This window comes from Ranitomeya variabilis, chromosome 5 (genome assembly GCF_051348905.1).
Source record: "Ranitomeya variabilis isolate aRanVar5 chromosome 5, aRanVar5.hap1, whole genome shotgun sequence".
Classification (NCBI taxonomy): Eukaryota; Metazoa; Chordata; class Amphibia; order Anura; family Dendrobatidae; genus Ranitomeya; species Ranitomeya variabilis.
In genome coordinates, this window is record NC_135236.1 from 47,531,415 (window position 1) to 47,556,594 (window position 25,180).

Genomic DNA, 25,180 nt, shown 5'->3' on the forward strand with positions numbered 1-25,180 from the left:
ACTTTTACAAATTTTACTTAACTTTTTCTTACAGCTTACTTAGTCCCACTATTGGACTTCAATATTTTTCTCTTTAATTGCTGGTTTCATTCACTATAATGCTGCACTGCAACCCACGAGACCTAACAGGCAACTGGACCCAGAGGCCATTACCTAACATTGGATTGGCATCACAGCTATCAGAACCCATGGTTGCAACTGTGGGGTCCTGATTGGGTTCAATAGGGAACCATCTACCTCTTGTAATCATCTAGAAGCCACTGTCTCGATTGACAGCTACATTTATGGGGTTAGATGGCCGCAGTGCTAAACCTGATCATGGCCAAAGCAGCACGGTGTCACTTATATTATACAGCCGACACCTTCTGCATTTTTACTTGTTTGGGCAAGCTATTTGCAAATTTTCAGTGCCGTAAAAAAAGTAGGTGCTGAGGTTTAAAGCCCTTTAATGACCAATGATGAAAGACGGTGTGTGGCATATTATTAAAGTAAAAATTCCAACCCTTTACCGAGCCTTGTGAGATCACTAGATATAACAGTCAAGCCACATACTCACATACAAACAACTTTTTTGGGGGTTCTCTCTGCTTAAAGTGTCATCAAGGTCATTTCAGTCAACCATCCAAACTTTGCACTTAGGAGGGACAACCCTCAAAACAGGGTAGTGTTATTGAATAGTTTACCCCCATCCCCTAGTGTTGTGGAAGCCATAGTTTCTAAATGACTCTTTGTCTTTGGATATACCAGTTGCCACGTGATTCTTTTTTATCACCCCAAGCACCTTTTTAGCTTTTTGTTTTTTTGCCTGACTTCTTGTTGTGTTTTATAGTGTTGGCTGTAGCTGTGATGTGATCCATTAACATAAAGCATCCAAAACATACAGACCAAAGCATCGATGGAGAGCCAGCATGGAAGTGGGTTAATGTGAAGGAGTCTGGCTTTGTTCTTTTACATGCTTACAAGTTTTTGGGGTCCAGTTTTCTAAAAGTTTATAGAAAGGAATTATCCTGGCTATTTACAGTGGCATGTAAAAGTTTGGGCACCCCTGGTCAAAATTAGTATTATTGTGAACAGTTAAGCAAATTCAAGATGAAATGATCTCTAAAATTTAAAAAAGGAAAATGGACCAATGCAAATATTTGGGCACCCTGCATGGTTAGAAACTAGTAGCAACCTCCCTTTTAAAGTATCACAACTTGTAAGTGATATTTGTAGCCAGCCAAGTGCCATCTAATATTTGTTTGAAGGATGTTCATCCATTCTTCCTTGGAGAATTCTTCCAGTTTGGTGAGATTCATGGGTCGTCTTGCATCCTCTGCTATTTTGAGGTCTAGCTACAGATATTCAATGATGTTCAGATCAGGGGACTGTGAGGGCCATTGTATAACCTTCAGCTTGTGCCTTTTGAGGACGTCTATTGTGGATTTTGCCGTGTGTTTAGGATTAGTGATGAGCTTTTTTACAGATGATGTTATGTTTGCATCAAGAATTTGTTGAAATTTCATTGAATCCATTCTTCCCTCCACCCATGTAATGTTCCCAGTACCATTGGCTGCAATACAATCCCAAAGCATGATTGATTCACCCTCATGCTTAATGTTTGGTGACATGTTCGTTTCCTGAAATTCTGGGCCATTTTTCTCCACACCTACATTTGATTATTGTGGCCAAAGAGTTTTTTTTAACCTCATCGGTCCAAAGGACTTGTTTCCAAAATGCATAAGGCTTGTTTAGATGTTCTTTTGCCTACTTGTGACTTTGAATTTTGTGGTGAGGATGCAGCAGAGGTTTTCTTCTGATGACTCTTCCATGAAGGCCATATTTGTGCAGGTGTCTCTGAACAGTAGAACAGTGTACCACAACTCCAGAGTCTGCTAATTCTTTCTGAAGGTCTTTTGAAGTCAAGCAGGGGTTCTGACTTACCTCTCTAGCAATCCTACGAGCAGCTCTCACTGAAATTTTGCTTGGTCTTCCAGACCTTATCTTGACTACCACTGTTCCTATTAACTGTCATTTCTTAATTACATTTTGAACTGAGGAAAGGTCAGCTTGAAAATGCTTTGCCATCTTCTTATATTCTTCTCCTGCTTTGTGGCCTCCACTATTTTCATTTTCAGAGTGCAAGGCAGCTGTGTATAAGAAACAACGGCTGCTGGTTTTTGGCACATGGTTAGGGGAAGCTGAGATTTTATAGAGCTGGGAAATTTGCACAACTGGCCTTTCCAAACATTGATAATGAACAAGTCATAACCATAACAGGCTAATTAAGATCTGAAACTTTGGTCAAAGTTATCTGAGCACACATCTCCAAGAGTGCCCAAACTTTCTCATCGGCTCATTTTCTTTTTTGTAATTTTTAAAATGAAAATTTTTTTACAAAATATATTTTTTTCCCTAAAACACTAAGGAAATGTGTCATCTTTAACTTTAGGTCTTTTAGAGGTCATTTAATTTTCAACTTACTTACTTGTTCACAATACCAGTAATTTTGATCAGGGGTGCACAAACTTTTACATGGCACTGTAAATGCTCACAATATTTCTGGATTCTTTGGTGTTCTGTTTAGTCAATAACAAAGGTTAATAATTGTGTCACCTGACTGCTGATATGAACTTACCGTCAATGTAGCTTGTCCTTTGCCCTTGGCTTCCACACTAAACTCTTTATTCGCTTTGGTCTGTAAAATAAGATTTTAAATTCAATGTTCATCTTTCTGCATAGAAGAAGGGCTAACCTGAAACTTAGTACAACGAACTGGAAAGACTTAAGAAGTACATACAGTATGAAAAGTGACAATGCCTTATTTTCCATGTCCCCTAACTACCTGCAAATTAAGGATATAAGTCATTTAGGGTGGATCTATGACAACCAAATGAAGGCCTTTATTTGCTCTACATCTGTCTTAGAACATAGTACATTTTTTGTAAAGGGACAGGACAAGCCAACTTCAGAGAATATATTTAAGTTTGATTGTGACCAAATGTGATTTTACTAAATCTTGGCCAAAACCCCATGTCAAAGAAAAAAAAAACAAATCCCAATGGTTGTTTATGGAACATCATCCTTATCGATAACACTTTTGGAAACATTATTTACAGAGGTGTTCAACTGTCCACCTATATTTTTAATCAAATTTGGTTAAGAACTTGGCATTCTTGATGGGCGGAAGCTCACATCACAACCACTGCATGGCCATATACAGACACATAGCGTAGTCATCTGGTGGCCCAGGAATAAAAAAAAATAATTTTTCTTCAAGGCAGGTCATCTTGTACCAGACATCTCACTATATATTGAACCAAGATGTCAGGTAAGGAAGGAAACATCAATATATTATGATAGCATTGTCCTCAAAGCCAGTAAAGTATTTTGACTACTGTATAATATCCCGGAATGCTCACCGTAGCAGAACGTGCCAGCATAGCAGTTTTCGGACTGATGAGATACTTTAATGATTGATGAAGATTACTTTCTGGTAGATTGAGGGTCACAAGGAGATCCATATCATTTCGAGTTGGGATGTCTATCTGATATTGAGCCAAAGCTTTAAACATCACAAATGTGGCCTAAAGAAGACCAGAAACAGCCAAATATGAGACAATTTTAATGAAAGTTAAGGTACAGTATATGAGAGACAGGAAACAATACATAAAATGAACAATGACCATAACATAAATGTGCAAAATAACAAATGAAGACGGTTCAAATTGACTTCACTCACTTGTGTATTAGAAGAAACATCTCCGTAATATTTTTGCTCGGTTATCCAACGCACAATTGGTCCTGTTAGATTGTACTGACTCATGTGCAACAGAGCCAGAAGAGCGTAAGATGTGGCCTCAATGGTGAGAAAACGGGATCCTGACTCCCATTGAACTTTGTCTTGTTAAGGAAAAAGAAAGCCAGTTATGAAAATCATTGATGGAAATTGTGTAGGTAATCTGTGGACTATAATAAATCAGCACCAGCTACTAAATGGGTCTAACATAGAAAACGCATTCTTCTACATCTGTGTAAGTGACACATCAAGGTCAGAAAAACCTGTTGAAGACCAGTTCCAAATTAACGTTCTGTTCCTTCAGGGTATGTGCTCACGTTCCGGATTATTTGCAGATTTTTCACGCGTTTTTTCGGCGGTATACATTATGCATTTCATTATTTCCAATGAATTCCGCAATTTTTGTGCACATGTTGCGGATTTTTCCGCAAAAAAAAACGCATGCGGAAAAATATGCAGCATGTTCATTAATTTTGCAGATTTTTTGCGGATTTCCCATCATGTTATTGAATTGGGAAGCTCCTGAAAAAAACGCGAAAATCCAAGCAAAAAACGCAACAAAACCGTGAGAAATACGTGTGCGGATTTTATGCGGAAAATCTCCGGTTTTGCTCAGGAAATTTCCACATAAAATCCTTACGTGTGCACATAGCCTTACAGTTTGCCAACGTAAATGTGCTTTCTGTAATCTCTATTTTAATTCGTCATATGTAGTTCAATCTATAAGAGTTTACACTATCATCTTGGCTATTGCTGCTATGCAGTAGCGTAGCTACCGGGGAGGGCAGAGGGTGCGGGCACCCCGGGCCCAGTGCTCAGAGGGGGCCCACCCGGAGCTACACTACTGTAACTGTATCGGCGCTCTGCGCGCGCCGATACAGTTACCTTCTGCAGCAGAGCAGGGAGAATCGATCTCCCTGCTCTGCCGCTGGCTGCTGTGGGGCCCCTGAGCAGGCGGGGGCCCGGTGCCAGCAGTGGGCCCCGGTGCCAGCAGTGGGCCCCCACCTGTCATCGCAGGGTCAGCTGTACCGGCATTTAGCCGATACAGCTGACCACAATGATGAGGGAAGGAGTGCTGCGCTGTACTCCTTCCCCCATCATCCCCTTGTCAGCGTCTGACGTCGGCGACGATGACATGGGGCGCGATGAGCCACTGCCTGGCGCCGAGACGAGCAGGAGCTCAGAGCAGCGCAGGAACCAGGAAGAAGAGAGGTGAGTATTTATTTTTTTAAGGGGTGTTTCCTTATAGTACAGAATCTGCCTATGGGGGGTCTGCCTAATACCAGATGGTCTGCCTAATACTACAGGGTCTGACTATGGGGGGTCTGCATAATATTAAAGGGTCTGCCTATGAGAGGGGTGTGCCTAATACTACAGGGTCTGCCTATGGGGGGTCTGCCTAATACTACAGAGTCTGCCTATGGGGGGTCTGCCTTGTACTACAGGGTCTGCCTATGAGGGGGGTCTGCCTAATACTACAGGGTCTGCCTATGGGGGGTCTGCCTAATACTACAGAGTCTGCCTATGGGGGGTCTGCCTTGTACTACAGGGTCTGCCTATGAGGGGGGTCTGCCTAATACTACAGGGTCTGCCTATGGGGGGTCTCCCTAATACTACTGGGTCTGCCTATGGGAGGGGTCTGCCTAATACTACAGGGTCTGCCTATGGGGGGTCTGCCTAATACCACAGGGTCTGCCTATGGGGGGTCTGCCTAATACTACAGGGTCTGCCTGTGGGGGTCTGCCTTATACTACAGGGTCTGCCTATGGGGGGTCTGCCTAATACTTCAGGGTCTGCCTGTAGGGAATCTGCCTTATACTACAGGGTCTGCCTTATACTACAGGGTCTGCCTGTTGGGGGTCTGCCTTATACTACAGGGTCTGCCTATGGGGGGTCTGCCTAATACTACATGTTCTGCCTATGGGGTGGTCTGCCTTATACTACAGGGTCTGCCTATGGGGGTTCATTATACAATAAAGAGTAGGCCTATGGGGAGTGCATTATACTATATTGAGAACTATCTGGTGCATTATACTATATTGAGGATGTTCTGGTGCATTATACTATATGGAGGCCATCTAGAGGGGCATCATACAGTGTGGGGGTTACAGTGTTGGAGCCATCAGTTTGGAGGCTACTAAGGGGTCAGTATAGTGTGTATAAGAGAGCATCATACTGTGTATAGGGAGCTGTACAGGGGGGAGAATTGGGACATTATTAAATGTAAAGTTGGCACTTATTGATATAGGGGAACTCAGGTTACTATGACTATCAAAGGGGCAGACAGAGGGCATTATTACTTTCTAGGGGGGGGGAAATATGGGCACTGTTTTCTAGAGCACTTGCACCTGGCATTGCTATATTATAGAGGGGTGCCTTAGAATTTAGAGGGCACAGAGAACCACACAGCAGGGGCAGTAATAGGGACACATACGGCAGCAGCGGCTCAGTATTGGAGTATCAGGTGCAGTAATAGGGACACATACAGCAGCAGCTCAGTATTGGAGTATCAGGGGCAGTAATAGGGACACATATGGCAGCAGCGGCTCAGTGTTGAGGTATCAGGTGCAGTAATAGGGACACATACGGCAGCAGCGGCTCAGTATTGGGGTATCAGGGGCAGTAATAGGGACACATACGGCAGCAGTGACTCAGTATTGGAGTATCAGGTGCAGTAATAGGGACACATACAGCAGTAGCTCAGTATTGGAGTATCAGGGGCAGTAATAGGGACACATATGGCAGCAGCGGCTCAGTATTGGGATATCAGGGGCAGTAATAGGGACACATACGGCAGCAGCGGCTCAGTATTGGGGTATCAGGTGCAGTAATATGGACACATACGGCAGCAGCGGCTCAGTACTGCGGTATCAGGTGCAGTAATAGGGACACATACGGCAGCAGCGGCTCAGTACTGCGGTATCAGGTGTAGTAATAGGGACACATACGGCAGCAACGGCTCAGTATTGGAGTATCCGGTGCAGTAATAGGGACACATACAGCAGCAGCTCAGTATTGGAGTATCAGGGGCAGTAATAGGGACACATACGGCAGCAGCGGCTCAGTATTGGGGTATCAGGGGCAGTAATAGGGACACATACGGCAGCAGCGGCTCAGTATTGGGGTATCAGGTACAGTAATAGGGACACATATGGCAGCAGCGGTTCAGTGTCGGGGTATCAGGTGCAGTAATAGGGACACACGGCAGCAGCGGCTCAGTATTGGAGTATCAGGTGCAGTAATAGGGACACATACGGGTGCAGCTGCTCAGTATTGGGGTATCAGGGGCAGTAATAGGGACACATACGGCAGCAGCGGCTCAGTATTGGAGTATCAGGTGCAGTAATAGGGACACATACAGCAGCAGCGGCTCAGTATTGGGGTATCAGGTGCAGTAATAGGGACACATATGGCAGCAGCGGCTCTGTATTGGGGTATCAGGGGCAGTACTAGGGACACATACGGCAGCAGCGGCTCAGTATTGGGATATCAGTAGGATGAGAAGTTTGTGCAGGTTGGGAATAGATGGTGATGGGGCTGGAATGTGAGAAGTGAAATGTGTCTTTGTTGTATTCTCTGCAGCCAAGTCCTGGCTGGAAGAAGTTGTCATGTCGGTCTGGGCCAGATGGAAAAGACAGGAAAAGTGACGACTCCATCATAAAGAACGTCAGCGGTAAGACATTATCTGTAACTGCTGTGATCTATGTTCTGTAGGGCTGGTATCTACCACTGACCATATGGCGGTAATATCCATGTTGGTCGTTATGTAGAGATTATCTTCAGTAACAGTGTGGTCATCTGCTGAGGTTCTCCTCCACTATAAGGGCGCATCACCCAGTTGTAATCAAGGTTACCTGGTTAGGGGCCCACTCAGAAGCTTCGCCCCCCTGAGCTAAAACCCTAGCTACGCCTCTGCTGCTATGTGACATTGTTTCAGAAACTGGAAGTGAGCAGGAAGTGAGACAGTGCGTGGCTGAAACCAAACGTCAAGGAGGAACCTTCCTGTCATCGAGGAAAGTAGTGAAATAGGCATGGAGCAGATTCCAAATAATAGTACTTGACACTAAGGGAGCCTAAACCGAGTCTGCAAAAATGTTGCATCTGCATAAAGACATACAAGTGATGAAGTGGTTGCAGTTGCCTCAGCTCAGCTCCTGAGATATGAGCCTGATATATTGGTTGGACAGGTCATTGTGTAAGTCAATCTGAAAACATGAAATTGTGTGCTGCTCTTTGTTTGGAAGGCATTAATCTTTATGGTAGGCTAGCAAGTGTCTATGTAGTCTACGAAGACTGGTTGTGTAACTAAATGAAGAAAGTGTGGAAATTTTTTTATTGGCTGGATACCAGTAAGAACTTTCCCATCGTGAGTATGTTGGCAGTAGAAATGAGCAAATCTTCTGAAATACGAATTTGCTGATTTTTTTTCACTGGCACTTCTCAAACGAGATGTCATTAGTAGAGTTGAGCGAATGTTTCAAAATTTGGTTCCGATTATGATCGGTGGCAAATATTGTGTTTGCAATATTCGCCGAACACAGCTGAACATCAATGGAGTCGATGGGAGTAGAAATGACCTAATATGTTCGAAATCGATCGTCAAACATAAATTCGGCATGAATAGGGTACCAATATGGCAAATTCAGATTCGGCAACCAATTACGAACATATTCACTCAACTCTAGTCATGAGGGGGCTTGAGCTGAGGTCACTGGACTTTTCTCTGTTACCTTCCTGTAGTGTGAAATAATGTATTCGTCTGTTGTAGTCTACCATCAGTCTTTAATCGAGAATACACACAGGAAGCCTTGATTGCATAATTCACATTGTTACTATTAGTCTTCAACTGAAGGTTTTCTCCATACGTCATAACTAAAGACATTTAATTTATCTTTTGTCTTCTAACATCTAAATATTGATTTACTCTAGAACATGATTGCTGTAGAGTCAAATATAGACTAAAAGATGCTGTTGAATACCTGTTGTTCCAGAAAGCAGTCTCTCTGGTTGGTCTATTGACCCGGCCATAGCAAGAGCATATGAGGTAATGGCGATGGTGTATGGTTTTGTTAGACCCGAGTACTGACTCAGTAGAAAGTTGGTCGCTTTTTCAATGCTGCTCCTCAGGTTCTATAACAGAGTATTGAAGATATATTTTCTGTAAATGTGTGCTGGATTGTGAATCTATGAAGGGAGTATAATGATGAATGACTCACGCTGACATGTGGAGTACAGATCTTTTCACTTTCCAGCATAGCAATAAGGACAAAGGCCGTGAGCGAAACATCTTCTGATGACCCTTTAATATCCCCCTGGGTACAAAAAAATATTTTGGAAATAAATTGCAGCAAAACCAATGACGTTTATATGAACATGTCCTTTACCGATACATACCACCATGTCCTGATGAAGAATTCGGGCATCTTCTTTGAACGTTCCATCTGGTTTCTGTTTTGAAAGTATCAACCATTTGACTGAATCACACAAAACCTTGTGTTCAATGTTCACCAATGATTGGGCCATTGCAAAAACTCTGACTACGAAAGCAGTTAGCCTGGTCAGAAAGAAATGTTATTATCCGAACATGTAAATAGATCCACTGTAGAGTTCAATATTATCCTAAATTTGCTTTGGTTTCTTTTTTATAGACATCATACTGAGGATCCCTTTACGTGAAACAAATCCAAGGACTATACAACCTGCTCAATGAGCTGTAGAGCGCAGCCCAAGTCATTGGTTTATAGACATCTATTGATTGAGAAAAAATATGTTAATTCTCTCAATTAATAATTAGCATTTTTGGAATTATATGAAATGTTGAATTCAGTAGAATTTAACCATGTTTGTCTGTAAGAAGTGAGAAATGGTAATGTTCACCATGATAATTGTACAATAATTAGAAACCAATGACTAGATCAGTGATCTTAGTAGTATGCAAGGGGACTTGTACAGACAGTAAAGACATAATAGAGTAAACATATAACGCAAAAGAAACCAAAAGGAGTGAGGGTCCTGCTCGCAAGCTACAATCTATGAGGAAGTAGGGGAGACACAAAAGGGGAATGGTAAAAAATGCTTGCATTGTACAGTCCGGACATCAATATAATAAGTAGGGTATTCACTGTGGGTATTGGGAATTAATTGAATAGGGAGTGAATTCCAGAGAATTGGCACAGATCACAAGAAGTCTTGGAGACAGGAATGGCAGGTTCGGATTATTGAGGATGTTAGCCTTAGGTAATTAGTGGAACGGAGGGCATCGGTAGGGTCATAGAGCTGAGGGAGGAGATGTAGGGTGGTGTAGAACTGTGGAGAGTTTTGTGAGTGAGAGTCAGGGGCGGATTATCAGAGGGTCAATATCGGCGGTAGCCCAGGGCCCAGTGGCTTGGGGGGGCCCTGGGCCACCGCAGATTGACCCTCTGATAATCTCGCCGGAGTGTGCCCGGCCCGCCGGCATTTATGTGCCCCGCCCCCCGGACCCGGTGGGCAGAGAGAGGGGGTCCGCATCGGGCCCCCTCTCATCTGCTCACCGGGCCCCTTCCGGCGCTGCGGCGCTTTCCTATTGAGGTGCGGGCGCTCGCCCGCACCTCAATAGTTAACAACAGCCGCCAGCCAGCCAATTGGAGGCTGGCAGCTGAAGTCGGCCACAGCTCACACGTCGCCGGCGTCTGACGTCATTGTCAGTCGCCGGCGAGTGTGCGCGGCTGGAGGGAGCTCGCCGCATGGAGCGCTGGTAAGGTGAGGAGACTGTTTGTTTTTTTTTTGTTTGTTTTTTTAGAAGCTAACGGTGGACTGTGGACACATTGGGGGCAATGCTGGAGACACTGGGGCAGATTGCTGGAGACACTGGGGCAGATTGCTGGAAACACTGGGGCAATGCTGGAGACACTGGGGCAGATTGCTGTAGACACTGGGGCAATGCTGGAGACACTGGGGCAGATTTCTGGAGACACTGGGGCAGATTGCTGGACACACTGGGGGCAATGCTGGAGACACGGGCAGATTGCTGGAGACACTGGGGCAGATTGCTGGAGACACTGGGGCAGATTGCTGGAGACACTGGGGCAATGCTGGAGACACTGGGGCAGATTGCTGTAGACACTGGGGCAATGCTGGACAATTGGACATACTGGGGCAGATTGCAGGACACACTGGTGGTAATATGCTGGACACACTGGGGCAATATGCTGGACATACTGGGGCAGATTGTTGAACACACTGTCTGGGGGCAATATGCTGGAGTCAGACACTGGGGCAGATTGCTGGAGACACTGTCTGGGGCAGATTGCTGGTTACTGGGGCAATATGCTGGACATACTGGGGCAGATTGCTGTAGACACTGGGGCAATGCTGGACAATTGGACATACTGGGGCAGATTGCTGGACACACTGGGGGTAATATGCTGGACACACTGGGGCAGATTGCTGGACACACTGGGGGCAGGATTGGAGGCATGGGCAGAATGTAGAGACGGGGCAGAATGAAAGACATGGGGCAGGATTGGATCATGGGGCAGGAGAATACGATGGAGACAGATGGGGCTGGATGGGGAGATCACATGGGGTAGAATGGATACTCATGAGTGCAGGATGGGAGAACATATGGCAGGAGCCAGGAATGAGACACACGGGGCCAGGGTGGGGAATATTATTACCATAGGGGCTAATTAAGGGATATTATTACTGCAGTGATGTATTTATTTTATTTTTTGAGTATACTGTTTTAAATGGGGGGGGCGGTCCTGTTACTGTGCAGAGTGACTCTATATCGCCTTTTTTTCTCCATGTGTAATGTAGAAGTTGTGAAAAATTAAGTAATGTGTTCTGCAAGCAGAGCTCGAGATAACTGTCATTTCCTGCAGAAACGAGTCCTGGCTGGAAGAAATGATGGCGGTCTGTGCTGGATGAAAGATGAAGGACTTCACCTAGAGACGTCATTGGTGAGTCAGTGTTACCTATACATTGACACTATACACTATACTATATACAGAGGTCCTGTGTACAATGTCACCAGTGATCTCTGTATTACCTCTACACAGACACTGCATACTAAGTACAGATCTCCTGTGAATACTGGCACTTATGGTGATAGTATTGTGTTTTGTTTTTTTTATTATTACTGATCAGTATCAGTATTGTAGTATTCAGTCACTATGTGGTGGTAATATGTGGTCTGGAAATGGTGTTGTGGTATTTGTCCCTTGAATGTGCTATTTGGTCACCAAGTGGTGGTAATATGTGGTCTTGACCTGGTGCGGTGGTATTTGTTCCTTGTATGTGATATTATTCGATCACTGTTTGTAATTTGTGGTCTGGTCATGGCGCGGTGGTATTTGTTCCTTGTATGTGATATTATTGGTCAAAATATACCTAAATTATTGTGGAGATCAGACTGAACCAAAAGAATCTATCGTGTCTTTCTCCTGTTAAATCTGGCTTACAACAGGAAACTTGAGCAAAGTTGACATTTCCTTTTATGGAAATAATTACGCACGCATTCCTTCTTGATATTGTAGCCTTTCACCTACATACCAGAGGTTGTAACTTATCACAGTATAGATCTGCTTTGTAAAAGAATGTGAAATATGAGCGCTTGTGCGCATGTCTGTAAAATGTCTAACTCTTTACTATATAAAGGAGGGGGAGAGCCCAGTGAGACAGACGTGCTCCAGGGCTACCTCTGTATATGATCACACAAACTCTGTGCTGCGTGTCATTTACTTGGTTACCTACATTCAGGAAGCCAGGGACGAGAAGGACTCAACATTTCTTTGGCGCACCGAACAGGGACCCGAGGCGAGAGTATTTGCTCGAGATTCACCTGCGGATACGGACAACGGAGATCTGGGATAATGGACGGCAAATGAACTAAAAAAAACCTGGCCAGGTAAGAGACATTATTAGTTCTCTTTTATCTGCCTTGTATTATCCGAAAGATCTCTATGAGCCGTGTCACGCTGGGTTAGTCTAGTAGTGAGTAGATACCTATAAAACTCGGGTTACCATATTGTATAGATTTATGAGTCCTGTCCCTGGCAGTGTGTGAGCAGTGTGGAGGTTGTGGCATGTTGTGAAAGAAGAGCAAAAGTGCGTAGAAAAATAAGCCGAAATAGTTGGGGTATAAGCCTTATACACGGAAGTCAGCCTAACTGGGTCATGTGGTTGCGTCCTTTCGGGGAGACCTCCGCCCATGCTTGACTCTCATTAAGTGCTTAACCTCCTTCATTTCTGGATAAGGTTTGATAGAATGAGCCCAGGACGCGGTTTCATGAGCCTGGGACAAGTATGCTAACTGAGACAGAAAGTTTTGTGATCTGTATGGTGTTGCTGGGTCTGTTTGCGTGCATAATAGCACTTAAGTATGTTCTGCACGTTAGGAAGAACGGAGCAGACAAGCCTTTCAATATTTTAGCTCCCTAGGAGAGAAGGCAACGAGACATCACCATAGAGTAAGTGATTGTCCAAACGTCACCTGGGGTAGAAATAGCTAATATTGAAGAGAAAAATGGGAAATAAACAGACAAAAACCGTCTTAGGACAAGTGGAAGCAGCAGATATCATACAGGAAAGATGTGGAAAGACAGTCAGAAGGCAGATTAGGAGGGTAAGAGAAAAATTGGGAATTTCAGAAGCACTTATGTTCAGTACAGAATGGGAAAGAGTAAATAAAGAAAGAGGAGGAATAGTTAAAGATAATGGGTGGGAAGATATTGTGCACTGCATGATAAGAGTCTCAAAAACAGCAAAGGAAGAAAATTGGAAGTATGATCCAGACACTTCCAAATGGATCATGGGGAAGGGAAAATGTTGTGACATAATCCCGCCACCTTACCTAGATCCAAAAGCCCAATCATTTGTACCATCTGGAGGAGCAGAAGGAGGAAAACAATTTCCAGCTTTGTATCCCAATCTTGGTGGGGTAGGAGGATGGGAATGTTCACACTGTGGACAACAAAATCCAGATTGGAGGAATGATTGCCTAGCCTGTGGTGCGCCTAGACATGGCGCTGTACTTGCCCCTGTTAGGGTAGTACCAAGACCCTTTAGGGAACCTGGTGCTGACGGGGTAATGGGAACTAGGTATCATCAAACTCGGCAATATTTCCCTTGGTCCCCTGCTGAAGGTATGTCTCTCTTGCATAACGCGCCAGACCCCACCCAGTTTCCAGTCAGATTTGCACAATATATACAGCAAATTATGCAGACTCACGCAGGAGTCTGGGCGGATGGAGAGGAACTATGTAGAATGAAAATGACTCCTGGTCTCTTCCAGGAATTACTGGCATATCTACAGGGACATAGGCCACAGGCAGGACAAGTGGGACAGGTAGGACAAGTAGGACAAGCAGGAGAAGGTGCCCTACAAACGATAGAATCAGGCGATCAGTTCGTAGACCACTTAATAATTTTCATGAGGCAGAAACAGAGGCAGAGAGGAACAACGGGAGTGGTGGCTCAGAAACCTGGTCAATCAGTAGATGAGTATTATCTAGGGGTAGAAAATAGCTTTAGAGATGAAGGAATAGATCTGACCACTCCAGGAATGATGAGGTTAATTACAAAAACCTTCATAGATGGATTGACTCCAAAAGTGAAGGAGAAACTTAAGGCCGCAACTCCTGATTGGAGAACCTTGGAAGACCCACACTTGGCTAGGCAAAAAGCCGTAGGGATAGAGTTGGATTTAAGAGAAAATCATAAGCCTGTCAGAATAGCGCAAGCAAACACAACAGGAGGGAGAGCAAGACACAATTTTCCTTGCCATTACTGCAAGAAGCCAGGACATTTTCAGAGAGAATGCAGGAAAAAGTTGGCAGATATAAAGTCAGGCAAATTTGTTCCCAGAAATAACCCTCCCCAAATGGACAACCAGCAGAAATCTACTATCGTAGATGGTCCCATACCAGATTCAGATTGACTCGATGTGTTACAAACTTCCCTACCAGCTAGAAGACCTATGATACAGGTGAATGTGGGGGGGAGAGAGATTCCATTTTTGATAGATACAGGTGCAACTTCCTCAATTTTGAATCAAGATTTTCTTCCAAACCCGGAAGATATTTCACAACAAACAACTTTTGCTGAGGGTTATGATGGGGTAATTCGAACACTGCCATATACTGTGCCCCTAGAGGTCTCATTAGGACCTAAATGTTTTGCATCCAGATTTTTGTATGCCAGAGGTGCCCCAACATGTTTGTTAGGAACTGATGTCCTAAAGAAATTAGAAGCTAACATCAATTTTAGGGAAGATGGCACAGTTATGCTGACTATCCCTGATGATGCAGAAACATTAGAACAATATGTTAGAATTCAGGCTTTTGAGGATTATACTGAAGAAAAAGAGTACACCACAGATCTAGACCTCTCAATGATCCCAGAAACACTGTGGGCACAGGGTGATACTGATGTGGGATTATTGCATATCTCTCCTGTAAAACTATCTGTGCAACCAGGAACTGTTCTCCCACAGCTCAGACAATACCCTGTGAGTGCCCAGCAGGAACTAGCGATTACAAAACAGATAGAGAAATATAGAGAGAAAGGAGTTTTGGTAGAGATACAATCACCTGCTAACACTCCTCTGTATCCAGTCAAGAAGAGAACTCTTGATAAGAGTTCTATGCCCAAATATCGTATGGTACATGATCTAAGAGAAATAAACAAAGTTCTAGATCCAATCACCCCAGTTGTACCCAATCCTCATACGTTACTATCACAGATACCAGCCAGTTCTCAAGTGTTTACTGTAATAGATCTTTCAAATGCATTTTTCTCGGTTCCTTTACACCAAGACAGTTGGCATTTGTTTGCATTTACATTTAAGGGCAAACAGTTGGCGTGGACACGCCTTCCACAGGGAATGATACACTCCCCTACTCTTTATTCAAATGCCCTACAAACAGTCCTTCAGAGGTTTGAACCCGAACCACAGGTAGTAATTTTGCAGTATGTGGATGACATACTACTTTGCTGCCCAGATCTAGAAACCGCAGAAAGGTCCACTGTAAGTTTACTATGTTTTCTAGAAAAAGAAGGGTGTAAAGTGAATAGACAAAAGCTACAAACTTGTCAGACCAAAGTGGTCTTTCTAGGTCATTGCATTTCTCAAGGTAAAAAGCATCTTACACCTCAAAGAACTGAAGCAATAAGACAGATGAATGAGCCTAGAAATCATAAACAGCTACGAGCATTTTTAGGAATAGTGTCTCATTGTAGACAATGGATTATACATGCCAGTCAACTAATGCAACCACTGTATGACTGTGTAAAAAGTGAACCTTATTTGTTGACAAAAGAAGGTCAAATTTCGTTCCAACAATTAAAAGATGCCCTTGTTTCAGCTCCAGCGTTAGGGCTACCAGACTACACTAAACCATTTCAGCTTATGGCTGCAGAAGTTGATTCCCATGCTACAGGAGTTCTTACCCAGAAGCATGCAGGGAAACAAAGACCAATTGCATATCTTTCAGCAAGGTTAGATCCCGTAGCTAGAGCAGCGCCAACCTGTGTACGTGTAGTTGTTGCTGTCTCACTATTGTTGGACAAAGCATCAGAAATTGTCCTAGAGTATCCACTCACAGTTCAAACTACGCATGATGTTTATGGGATATTAAACCAGGTCCAACCAAAACACATTTCCATGGCCAGACATTTGCGGCTGCAGTGTTCTTTGCTGCTCCCCTCTACTATCACATTTGCTAGGCTTCAGACTCTCAATATAGCTACACTGCTACCTCTCGAGTCTGAAGGGGGGAATAAGGACACTGATCCACACGCAAATTTTTTCCCTACAGACACACATGATTGTACAGAGCTCATTTTACAAGAAACGGTAGGCTTACCCAATGTATCCGAAACACCACTTCAAAATCCAGATTTAGAGCTGTTTATAGACGGTAGTAGGTTTGCAGATGACACAGGTAACTTCCATACAGGGTATGCAGTTGTGTCAGAATCTGAAACTCTCAAAGCAGAACCACTTCCACCGAAACAGTCTGCACAAGAAGCAGAACTAACAGCATTGATTGAAGCGCTAAAAATAGCTGAGAATCAGACAGCTAATATATACACTGATTCTAGGTATGCATATGGTATTGTGTTTGATTTTGGAGTAATCTGGAGAGCTAGAGGTTACATGACAGCGTCAGGACAACCTGTAAAACATGCTTCTCTGATCAAACAGATCTTAGAGGCTGTACAAGAAACAAAAGAAGTAGCAGTAATTAAGGTAGCTGCACATGTGAGACTCGACACTAGGGAATCTAGGGGAAATGATAGGGCTGATAAAGCAGCCAAAGCAGCAGCAGTCAAACCCTTACAACAGGTTCATACTGTAAACCCCACAGAAAATACTGAAGATAGACTGAGACAAGCACAGGAAGATGCAGGAGAAGAGGAGAGGGACAGGTGGAAAAAGGAAGGGGCAGAAGAACAAGCAGGAATTTGGAAGAAAGATGGACTAATATGTCTACCTAGAGCCTGGTACCCGATTGTAGTTGGTGGACTGCACCACCCTACTCATGTGTCTGCAAATACAATGACACTACTGGCAAAGCAAGTCTGGTTGGCTCCAGGTTTTGGCAACTATGCAAGAGACTATTGTGCTGCATGCGTTATATGCCTGGCACATAATCCCGGACAGACAACAAAGACCCCTATGAAGCACCACGTCCAACCTCTCTACCCGTTTCAGCGATTACAAATAGACTTTATCCAGCTGCCAAAAAGTAATGGGTATGAGTATGTGTTGGTGTGTGTGGACATGTTCTCGGGGTGGCCAGAGGCCTATCCAGTTCGGAAGGCTTCAGCTAAAAACACTGCTGTAAAGCTAGTTGCCGAACTGATACCCCGTTACGGTCTCCCTGAAGTGATCGAGTCAGATAGGGGTACTCATTTCACTGGAGAAATATTTCAAAATGTACTGAAAATGTTAGGTGTTAAAAGTCAGTTACACACTCCGTACCATCCTCAAAGTTCTGGAAAGGTGGAACGCATGAATGGAACTTTAAAATTAAAAATACAGAAAGCCATGGCTGAAACAGGAAAGCCTTGGACAGAATGCCTTCCACTGGCCCTTTACTCAATACGCAATACCCCAAGGGGTAAGACTAAACTGTCTCCATATGAAATTTTGTTTGGCAGGACTGCCAATTTAGGATGCTATTTTCCACAGCAACTTGTATTAAATATTGAGTCATTGACTTCTTATGTGCAAAATCTTCAGAAACAATTAACTAAGGTGCATGCACAAGTTTTTGCTTCCCTTCCAGATCCTGACAACACTGAAGGGAGTCACAAGTTGGAACCAGGTGATCAAGTCTATGTAAAAAGACACACCAGAAAGGCTCTTGAACCAAGATTTGACGGACCCTTCCAAGTCCTGTTGACAACACCTACATCAGTCAAGCTTGAAGGAAAGGCATCATGGATACACGCAAGTCATTGCAAGAAGTCTCGACCATAATCTTCTTATGGACACTAACATTCAGATTATGTAACAGTTGGACTCCAGGTAAAGAGATGTTGCAGAATACCGAGCTACAAAACAATAAGTTCAATACATCATGGTCTTGGACCAATAGTACACAGAATCGCACACAAGGACATTTTACTTGTCAAGCAAATACTGGATGCCCAGTAATGAATGTGCAGATTGGCGGGACAGGCAGAATCTTTAGAAGTAGTGACTATCATACATTGTATATAATAGAAGCCTATACAAATGGAAGTATTACAGTGAATATTACTTCCCTTAATACTACAAATACATGTATAAGATACAACAACACGCCGTCAATTACACAAATATATCGAGGTAATCAAGAGATGGTGGATGACTTAAGACAGCAGACCATAAATTTTGAGGCGCTTATTTTGCTATCTCTTTGTAACATCTGTACTTATTGCAAAACAAAGAAAAGGTTGCGAGAGTTAAACGGAAGAATTAATACTAGATTTGATTCTCTTATTGAATACAAGCGTGTACATGTGTAATACCAAAAAAATAAAGGCTTTGTCTTTGGCCCTGTGGTAATAAAAATAAAAGAATATGTCAAAGGGGGGAATTGTGGAGATCAGACTGAACCAAAAGAATCTATCGTGTCTTTCTCCTGTTAAATCTGGCTTACAACAGGAAACTTGAGCAAAGTTGACATTTCCTTTTATGGAAATAATTACGCACGCATTCCTTCTTGATATTGTAGCCTTTCACCTACATACCAGAGGTTGTAACTTATCACAGTATAGATCTGCTTTGTAAAAGAATGTGAAATATGAGCGCTTGTGCGCATGTCTGTAAAATGTCTAACTCTTTACTATATAAAGGAGGGGGAGAGCCCAGTGAGACAGACGTGCTCCAGGGCTACCTCTGTATATGATCACACAAACTCTGTGCTGCGTGTCATTTACTTGGTTACCTACATTCAGGAAGCCAGGGACGAGAAGGACTCAACATTATATTGCAGATTTTAACAAATATTTAATAGGTTACAGTAGAGTAGGGCCCGGCCATTTTTCTGGAATAATCTGGTTCGGGTATAATATGACCCCCCCCCCCCCGTCACATGACCCCCCCGTCACATGACCCCCCCATCACATGACCCCCCCGTCACATGACCGGGGGGGCCCACAGTGTCTGAACAGCCCGGGGCCCTGGCTACCCTTAATCCACCCCTGGTGAGAGTGATAGGTTTATATTGGACTCCGTAGCAGACAGGCAACTAGTGCAATGACTGGCACAGGGTAGAAGCATCGGTGTAACGGCTGGAGATGAATATGATCCTGGCTGTTGGACTCAGGACGTGTTGGAGAGGGGACAGTTAAGTAAGAGGGAGCCAGAAATGTCTATCTACTATATAATTGTCTAAGGGTCACTTCCGTCTGTCTGTCTGTCCTTCTGTCTGTCTTTCTGTCTGTCACGGATATTCATTGGTCACGGCCTCTGTCTGTCATGGAATCCAAGTCGTTGATTGGTCATGACAAAATGCCCACGACCATTGCCATGACCAATCAGCGACGCGCACAGTCCGGAAGAAAATGGCCGCTCCTTACTCCCCGCACTCACTGCCCGGCGCCCGCATACTCCCCTCCGGTCACCGCTCACACAGGGTTAATGCCGGCGGTAACGGACCGCGTTATGCCGCGTGTAACGCACTCCGTAACCGCTGCTATTAACCCTGTCTGTCCCCAATTTTTTTACTATTGACGCTATTAACTATGTAATGTTAAAAATTATTAAAAAACAATAAACCTGCTATACTCACACTCCGTAGTCCGCCGAGCCGCTCGCGCCGGCCGCCATCTTCCGTTCCCACAGCTCCATTGCGAAATTACCCAAAAGACTTAGCGGTCTCGCGAGACCGCTAAGTCTTCTGGGTAATTTCGCAATGCATCCTGGGAATGGAAGATGGCGGCTGGCGCGAGCAGCTCGTCGGAGCTTCGGTGGATCCCAAGCGTCGGTAACCGCGTCCTGGATCCAGGCGCCAAGGGAAGGTGAGTATATAACTATTTTTTATTTTAATTCTTTTTTTTTTTTTTAACAGGGATATCATGCCCACATTGCTATATACATGGGCAATATACATGGGCAACATACTACGCAATATACAACGTGGGCTGGGCAATATACTATGTGGGCTGCGCAATATACTAAGTGGGCTGCGCAATATACAACATGGACTGCGCAATATACTATGTGGGCTGCGCAATGTACTACGTGGGCTGCGCAATATACAACGTGGGCTGCGCAATATACAACGTGGGCTGCGCAATATAAAATGTGGGCTGCGCAATGTACTGCATGGGCAGCGCAATATACGACGTGGGCTGCGCAATGTACTACGTGGCTGGGCAATATACTACGTGGCTGTGCAATATACTACGTGGGCTGCGCAATATACAACGTGGGCTGGGCAATGTACTGCGTTGGCTGCGCAATGTACTATGTGGGCTGCGCAATGTACTGCGTGGGCTGCGCAATGTACTGCGTGGGCTGTGCAATATACTACGTGGGCTGCGCAATATACTACGCATACATATTCTAGAATACCCGATGCGTTAGAATCGGGCCACCATCTAGTGCCTTTATAAATGTAATGGTAAAGACTGACAAGGTCATTATTAGAGATGAGCAAATATTTCAATGTTTGGTTCGGATTACGATCACCGATTTTGCAATATTCGGTGATTTATTCATCGAATATTCGCCGAACACCATTGAACACCATTGAAGTCAATGGGAAGCAAAAACAAATGCATGCACAACACCTTTAACCCCTTAGTGACAGAACAAATTTGGTACTTAATGACCAGGCCAATTTTTACAATTCTGACCACTGTCACTTTATGAACATATCCCACTGATTCTGAGATTGGTTTTTTTCGGGACAGATTGTACTTCATGTTAGAGGTAAAATGTATTCGATATAACTATGGAAAAACTGAAATTTGGCAAAAATGGTGCCACACAAAATAGTTAATAAATAACATTTCCCACATGTCAACTTTACATCAGCAAAAAATTTTTTTGAAAGGATGTTATAAGGGTTTAAAGTTGACCAGCAATTTCTCATTTTTCCAACAAAATTTACAAAACCACTTTTTTTAGGGAGCACCTCACATTTGAAGTGAGTTTGGGGGATCAATATAACAGAAAATACCCAAAAGTGACACCTTTCTTAAAACGGCACCCCTCAAGTTGCGCAAAACCACGTTCAAGAAGTTTATTAACACTTCAGGTGCTTCACGAGAACTAAAGCAATGTGGAGGTTCTTCAGTCGAAGAGCAGGGTGACAATTAGTGTTGAGCATTCCGATACCGCAAGTATCGGGTATCGGCCGATACTTGCGGGTATTGGAATTCCGATACCGAGATCCGATACTTTTGTGGTATCGGGTATCAGTATCGAAACAACATTAATGTGTAAAAGAAAGAATTAAAATAAAAAATATTGCTATACTCACCTCTCCGACGCAGCCTGCACCTTACCGAGGGAGCCGGCAGCCTTCTTTGCTTAAAATGCACGCGTTTACTGCCTTCCGTGACGTCACAGCTTGTGATTGGTCGCGTGCCGCCCATGTGGCCGCGACGCGACCAATCACAGCAAGCCCTGATGTAATTTTCAGGTCCTGAATGCCTAATTCTAGGCATTCAGGATTTGAAAATTACGTTACGGCTTGTGATTGGTCGCGTCGCGGTCACATGGGCGACGCGACCAATCACAAGCCGTGATGTCACGGGAGGCAGGAAACGCGCGCATTTTAAAATTACGTCACGGCTTGTGATTGGTTGCGTGCCGCCCATGTGACAGCAACGTGACCAATCACAGCAAGCCGTGACGTAATTTTCAGGTCCTGAATGCAGAATTAGGCATTCAGGACCTGAAATTACGTCACGGCTTGCTGTGATTGGTCGCGTCGCGGCCACATGGGCGGCACGCGACCAATCACAAGCCGTGACGTCACGGAAGGCAGTAAACGCGTGCATTTTAAGCAAAGAACGCTGCCGGTTCCCTCGGTAAGGTCCAGGCTGCGTCGGAGAGGTGAGTATAGCAATATTTTTTATTTTAATTCTTTCTTTTACACATTAATATGGATCCCAGGGCCTGAAGGAGAGTTTCCTCTCCTTCAGACCCTGGGAACCATCAGGGATACCGTCCGATACTTGAGTCCCATTGACTTGTATTGGTATCGGGTATCGGTATCGGATTAGATCCGATACTTTGCCAGTATCGGCCGATACTTTCCGATACCGATACTTTCAAGTATCGGACGGTATCGCTCAACACTAGTGACAATACTTGGCAGAAGAAGCAGCAGATGTGTTTGATGTGGCGGCTGATGGTTATTGAGGTCTGCTGGTCCACATTTTTTTCACAGTGGGATTGCTAGAGTAACGCATGTTGATCGACATGTGAAGGTTCATGCATGTAGTAGTCAAATTATTGCACTTTTTCCCTCTACTTAGCTGTTTCTTGCAAAGTTGACAGATGACGTGTGTTGGCTCATCCTTTGCGGTGCCGTAAAGGCCCAGGCTAGACAACCTTTGACATCCCTACAAGTTGCAGACCCTCAAACACTGCTGGCCGCAGCCACAGTTGTGGCTGAGGATTCAGTGCTCATTGTGGTTGCATCAGTCCGTGTCTGCGCCGTACAGCTCAACATAACCTCCTCGTCTTCCACCTCCTTCACCTCCTCAGATGACCTGCTCAGAAGCATGCCTTTGTGTTCACACCAAGTAGGAACTACAACCTCATCATCATCCTCTGTGTTATCACATTCCTCACCCTGAGAGTCACCCTCCTCCTCTTCCTGCCCTAATAGCACAGTATAGCCTCAGATATCTTGAGTCTCATCAGCATCACCTCCCTCCCCGGGGGTTAACATCTGGTGATGAGAGTCAGGATGCTGCGTGGACCCTACTTCGTCCTCCCCCGGATCCAAGCTAAAAAAAATTGGGGCATTGGTGCAGATAATTTCCTCCTCTTTAGTCTGTGAATCTTTGGAGTACACTTCTGATGTCCATGGCATAGAATGTCTGAACAGATTTTCAGGCTCACCTACAACTTTGGCAAAAATTAAGAGACCACCACATCAAAACCCTGTCATGGGCAGCCCAATCTCCAAACCTGAACCCCATTATGGGAGAGTGATAAACACTCATGGACACAACTGTTTATCACTCTCCCATATTGATAGCTCTGCTTCACGTCACTTGTCCTATTTATGACATTATTTCTGTGCTGTGTTGTGCATGAATATGCAATTCTTCAGACTTTGTATTAGTCTATGCCTGATGAAGAGACCTGCGTAGTCTCGTAAGCTTGCAATTTGTTACCATCTTTTCAGTTAGCCATTAAAAGGTATCAACCACTGAGGACTCTCAATCTAATATATAAAGCTGAATGTGTGTGTGTGTATGTGTGTATGTATGTATGTATGTATGTATGTATGTGTGTGTGTATGTCCGGGATTGGCATCTGAACCGTCGCAGGTACAGCCACAAAATTTTGCACAGTCACACATCTGGACCCCGAGAGCGTCATAGGCTATGTTGTGAGGTGAAATTTTAACCCTGCGCTTTCCAATTCACCAAACAATTTTGCCCCTATCTACATAATGGGGAAAAAGTGAAAGGAAAAGTGATGGAGGCGTCGCAGCTACAGGCACAAAATTTTGCACAGTCACACGTCTGGACTCCGAGAGCGTCAAAGCTATGTTGTGAGGTGAAATTTTAACCCCGCGCTTTCCAATTCACCAAACAATTTTGCCCCTATCTACATAATGGGGAAAAAATGAAAGGAAAAGTGTTGGAGGCAAATTAACAGCTGCCAGATGTGAACAAGGGGGACTTAAAGAATGACAGCGATGGCGCCAAAGAGTATATACTGTACAGTTGCTAAGGTGGGGCCCCAACATGAGATAATCACCACACCACCACGGGGATATGAACACACACACAAAATGCGCCACACACTACCACGTGCTCGAACACATATACCACCCTCAGCGCACATTTCACCACACATACACCAACCTCGCCACATCAAAGTCGAAACACAAAAGTCGCCGCTCAAAACTCGCCACGCGCAAAACTCTCCACATGCAAAACTTGCCACACGTGCAAAACTCGCCACATGGAAAACTCGCCACACGCAAAACTTGCACACGCGGAAAAATTGCCACATGCACAAAAATTGCAACACATGCAAAAGTTGCCTCACACAAAACTTGCACATACTCAAAAGGCACCACACATAAAACTCGCCACGCGCAAAACTCGCCATGCGCAAAACTTGCTGCACACAACTTGCTACACTAACCTGTCACATGCAACTCGACACACAAAAAGTTGCTACACGCATGTCGCCACAGAAAACTCATCTCACAAAAGTCGCTACATGCATGACGCCACACGCAACTCAACACACACAACTTGACACACGAAACTCGCCCTAAAACACACACAAGTCTGGTATTATCCTTCAAAAATAAAAATCTGATTAATAAGCAGACAAACTACAAGAGCAACAAATGTACCATATAGGAATCCGGCAGCTGTCAGTCACATGACCTGTCTATTATGTGTATGTGTGAGCTAATATATACTGCCAGGGGGTGGGCTTACTGTTGGCTGGGGATTTATCAGGCTGCCAATTTAGCTTACAAATACTGAGGTAAAAATACTGACCAAATAACGTGTGAACGAGGTCTAATACAGGAGGAGATGACATACAGATATATACTATATACAGGAGGAGATGACATACAGGTATATACTATATACAGGAGGAGATGACACAAAGGTATATACTATATACAGGAGGAGATGACACACAGATATATACTATATACAGGAGAGATGACACACAGGTATATACTATATACAGGGGAGATGACACAC

The 25,180-nt window shown here is 44.1% G+C and overlaps 1 protein-coding gene across 5 annotated transcripts in view; it reads right to left on the reverse strand.

Moving 5' to 3' along the window:
- The window catches only part of LOC143774327 (A.superbus venom factor 1-like), a 247,395-nt gene that overhangs the window by 60,756 nt on the left and 161,459 nt on the right, over positions 1–25,180 (reverse strand). For all 5 annotated transcript variants that reach the window (XM_077261792.1, XM_077261791.1, XM_077261793.1 and 2 more), the window contains 6 exons: positions 9,173–9,332; positions 8,995–9,090; positions 8,758–8,908; positions 3,722–3,882; positions 3,402–3,566; positions 2,618–2,677 (listed from right to left, as the gene is read on the reverse strand). In XM_077261792.1, the coding sequence (XP_077117907.1) occupies positions 2,618–2,677; positions 3,402–3,566; positions 3,722–3,882; positions 8,758–8,908; positions 8,995–9,090; positions 9,173–9,332 (793 nt within the window). The remainder of the gene's footprint in view (positions 1–2,617; positions 2,678–3,401; positions 3,567–3,721; positions 3,883–8,757; positions 8,909–8,994; positions 9,091–9,172; positions 9,333–25,180) is intronic.